Below are 4,230 nucleotides of genomic sequence, written 5' to 3'. Positions count from 1 at the left end.
CGGTATTAAAATTTATGAGGGACTGTATTACCATTTTAATGTTTGTACCCGGCTTAAATTTGGATGCAATCGAATGGCATACACGTTTTTATGTAATAGAACTCCATTGTTGAAGGTTTGTGATGGTATACTCTTGTATATTCCTTGGAATTTGCTATCTCTAGACAACCATCAATTGTTTTCTCTTATGTAAAAGCATCAAAGGATTCATTGGTTGACATGCCATGGGTTACTTTATGCCATAAGAATACACAAATTCTCATTATAGACGGACACTATCCGTCTATACGTATAGACGGACACCATTTCCCTTCACAAAATACCCATTTACCATAAAGTGGGAAGCACATGGGAGTGCCCCACCTTGTCCCCCCTACCCATTTTATTAGAGGTCTTTACCCGTCTGTTCGCCCCACCCGTCTATACCAAGACCTACTGATAAGAATAATTCATTTATGATTTAAAAAAAGTTGACAGATACCATATCAGATCGAACATTAAAATTTCCACTAATACTTTTTTTTACTGTGGAAATCAATAATTACAATAACCGGAAAATTCTGATCTAATTCTAGATAAATAGAACCCGGAATCGAGGGAAAATTGATTTTCAAAATTCCCTTTTACTCCCTACATACATACTATTTCATTACGGTTATCGAAAATAAAAGAAATACTAGTAATTACACATAAATTAAACCCCTTTTGAACAAAAATAGTTAGGGGGTTGATTAATTACTTCTTATTAAAAAGACAAGCATGTCCTTGTACTCAGCTACTCATGGCTTCCGGTAGTAACAACGTTCAGATACTTGCTTCCATTCAACTAGTCGTTCCAAAAACCGCATCACTTCAGTAGGGTCTTGTAATGTGTAAGCCGCGTTTGTTTCTTTAGGAAACTTTGAAACAAGGATCCCGAATCCTTGTTTCCTTTTCCTTAACACCTTAAATGCATCTTCGTCAGTTCTATCATCTCCTATGTAAATTGGTAAGACATCTTTCGAGTTTGCAAAACCTATTCAAATAATCAATTTCAAAGGGAGAATTAATCATATGTAAACTTACTTAATATAAAGATTAAATAAAAAAGACTTATATTTTATAACAACATACCAAGTGCCTCCAACAAAAACTCAAGTGCATTGCCCTTGTCCCACTTAATGGTTGGTTTGATCTCCAATACCTATATAATTCACAACATAAATATCATGAGAATTTCATCTTAAATATTTACTCTTTCTGTCTCTAAACCAATGATCAGGACGGAAGGAACACGCTTCTATTAACCTTATAACTATATTAGATTAAATTATATTACCTTTCTTCCGGTAGTCATTTTCAGCTCAGGGTAGTCATTGAGCACCTCTTTTACATGCTCAGCTAGTTCAGGCCATTCCTGAAATTACACATACATATATATAGGTAAGTCTCCCTTTCAATAATAAGTAATGTTACGAGATTATTCGTTAAGACCGAAATTTACCTTCTCGTCTACGCAACGGAAATGGACAGAAAGACAAAACTTGTTACTTTCAACATGAGCTCCTTCAATTGTACTTGTTTTTTGTACCAACTTCTCATACACCTCAGTAATCATTGGTAGGAATTCGCTGGCGGGTTGGCACAAAATCGACTTGTCGTTCTGTTTCATTCGAGAACAAAATGTATATTTATTAGAATGTAAATATATAAAAGAGAAATTCCCATAAATTAAGAAAAAATTAACTAAGATGCATACTTTGTCATTAGTAGGTCCTTCAATGTCCATTCCGTGACTACCGGCATAGTAAAGTTCTTTCAACTTGACAAAATCATAAACCTATAAAAAGACCCACCATGATTAATTAACAAAATGTTCTCGATATCATTATAATCATGGTAAACAATGACTGGAACAGAGGAAGTACTCGTATATGTTAATGATTTCGAAAAATGTAATGTACCTTGTCTTTGCCTCTTCCACTAACAATTGCAGTTGGAAAGTATTTTGCCACTTCTTTTACGGCTGCTCTCATCTGATAAACACAAAACCATTATTTTATTATACAAAATCAATAAATCTATTTAAATATACAAGAATATATGAAATGTACATATTGTCTAATATATGTCTATATTCAATCTGTATGGTGTTTTTTTTTTTTCCGTTGACCAGGAGTATCCCTACCTCATTAGACATGAAGGCTTTTTCCGGGTCTTGAACAATGGGAGAAAGCGTTCCGTCATAGTCTAAAAACATGACTATTTTCTTTCCTTTGGATGCCTTGACAATGTTATCAAACATCTCCAATGCCGAAGGATGACTAACCTGTTTAAAATTAATGTAACTCGATAAGCAAGCGCTAAAGTTGTTGAATTGATAAATATGGTAAAACGGTTTTAATTTATTGACCTACCATCCAGGAGTCGCGTTCAGGTGATGACGGGGGTGATTTAGCAGGGGAAGAAGCCCTCATGGAATCAACCCAAGCATTAATCTTAGGTGGAGCTTGAGTTTCGAGTTTTTTCACCACTCTGCGGTACCTGTAGCGCCCAGCAGTTGAACTGGGTGGTTTAGGTACCGCATGGTTAAAGACCGGCATGACAGCTAATTTGATGCCGGTCTTAGCATCTTGAACAACTACATTCGAGTTCGTCATTTCTTTCTTCTGTTATGAAATAAATGGATCTTTCTTAAAATGAGAGAAATATAAAGAGAGGAAACAGAGAGAGAGGAGAAGAACAGAGGAGAATGAATGAATGAAGAGAGTATTTAGTTTTTTAAAGAAAGACTCACACACAAGTATAACAAAGGGTGAAGGGAAGAGGAGTCAATTTATAACTTGTTTCAAGCACTAACGGACGAAACTACCTCTTCCTTTCCAGCTCTTATCATACTTTATTTTTTGTTGCATAAAAATGGACCCTACTTTTCTATGTTCTCTTTGGGTCCACCCACCACCATTTTACTATTTTTTAATTCGGTTCTACGTTATCAGGTACTATCGAGTTTAGATATATACTAAGTATCATATCTATAGGAAACTAAAAGACCGTGTAACTGTGTAAGAGAGTTATAATGAAACTCGGTAGGATTAGATGAAAGTAATTAATCGAGTCGTGGAAATTAACTTGGTAAAGTCATAAAGACGGTAAAAGAACTTATTCAAAGTTTTTAACATTATCACAGTCGACTCAACTGGTAAGTCATAAGGGATGGACCAGATGGTACTCACGACCTTACTCAAACCCGTTAACATTATCACACTCATACCCGTTTAACTACATTTCCGTTCTTTTTATTTGCAAGGTTTTTCATAGAGACAGCTCCTTTATTTACCGTTGCCAAAATAAAAAAAGAATTGACTATGAGTGTGCTACTTCACGTGGAATTACCAAGCAATTTCCATATTTCCATAAAACATAAGTACAAGGGTGCAAGGGTGTGATTTCAATGTCGGTTTCTAGATTTTTAACTTATTAAGTTTAGAGGCAAATGGCAATATAAAGTCTTCTAGTCTTGTAGTGGTGACATTTGAGTACTTAGGTGTAAGAATTCGCGGGTTCAAATCGACTCCCCTATATATAAACCAACCCGACACAATATAGGGAGTAATAAGACTAAAATTCAAGTACATTTAAAAATTCAATACATTATGATGAACATGACTATTGTGGTATAACTAGATGCGATAAAAACATCGAAAATAATGTATACGGAGTATATAATTAGGCAAAATTAGAATAGAGTAAAAAGAGATTATAGATCGAAAGTTTTACCGCGTCCATGGAATTGAATATGCTTCAAATTGGTGAATGTAGGCGGCAGATTCTTTCTAATTAGGTAAAAGGAGGTTGCACGAGTACACAAAAGGTAGAACAAAACCTATGTGAATGTTTGAAGGTATTGTATGTCCTAGAGAAGGTATGGGTTAGTATTTATAGTGGTTGAGATCATGTCTTCATTATATGCAATATATGGTTAATTTAACTTATCTTAATGAGTTGTTTTTGATTGATTTCATTACCTTTCCCAAAATACGTGAATTACTATTAGGATATTAGGAAAGAAATAATGTTAAGATATCAGAATATACTAAGAGCGGCAATAATAGTCCGGTTTTATTGTAACCTAGACTAAATTATTATGGGAAATGAGTTGGCGCCACTGGGTGACACCCAATCTCGGCGTCACTTTTTCACTTGTAATAAACTAGTATAGATCCCGCGCATTTGCGCGGTTTTTTAGAT

The 4,230-nt window shown here is 34.8% G+C and overlaps 1 protein-coding gene across 2 annotated transcripts; it reads right to left on the bottom strand.

Annotated features, from left to right (window-relative positions):
* Window positions 1-438: 438 nt before the first annotated feature.
* LOC141585843 (putative trehalose-phosphate phosphatase D) lies at window positions 439-3,876 on the bottom strand. Of its 2 annotated transcripts, XM_074406901.1 has the most exons (9): window positions 3,760-3,876; window positions 2,397-2,648; window positions 2,168-2,308; window positions 1,944-2,015; window positions 1,739-1,819; window positions 1,484-1,642; window positions 1,319-1,396; window positions 1,114-1,183; window positions 439-1,015 (listed from the first exon to the last, which is right to left on the bottom strand). In XM_074406901.1, exons 1-9 carry the CDS (start codon window positions 3,766-3,768, stop codon window positions 780-782), a joined length of 1,098 nt encoding a protein of 365 aa, XP_074263002.1. In that variant the 5' UTR covers window positions 3,769-3,876; the 3' UTR covers window positions 439-779. The 2 variants fall into 2 exon arrangements, with proteins under 2 accessions (XP_074263002.1, XP_074263001.1); XM_074406900.1 differs by having other exon boundaries at window positions 640-1,015; window positions 1,484-1,819.
* Between the last annotated feature and the right edge of the window lie 354 nt (window positions 3,877-4,230).

Source organism: Silene latifolia, chromosome 6 (genome assembly GCF_048544455.1).
Source record: "Silene latifolia isolate original U9 population chromosome 6, ASM4854445v1, whole genome shotgun sequence".
Lineage (NCBI taxonomy): Eukaryota > Viridiplantae > Streptophyta > Magnoliopsida > Caryophyllales > Caryophyllaceae > Silene > Silene latifolia.
The sequence above is the reverse complement of the archived record's forward strand: the minus strand, read 5'-3'. Positions and strand labels throughout refer to the sequence as shown.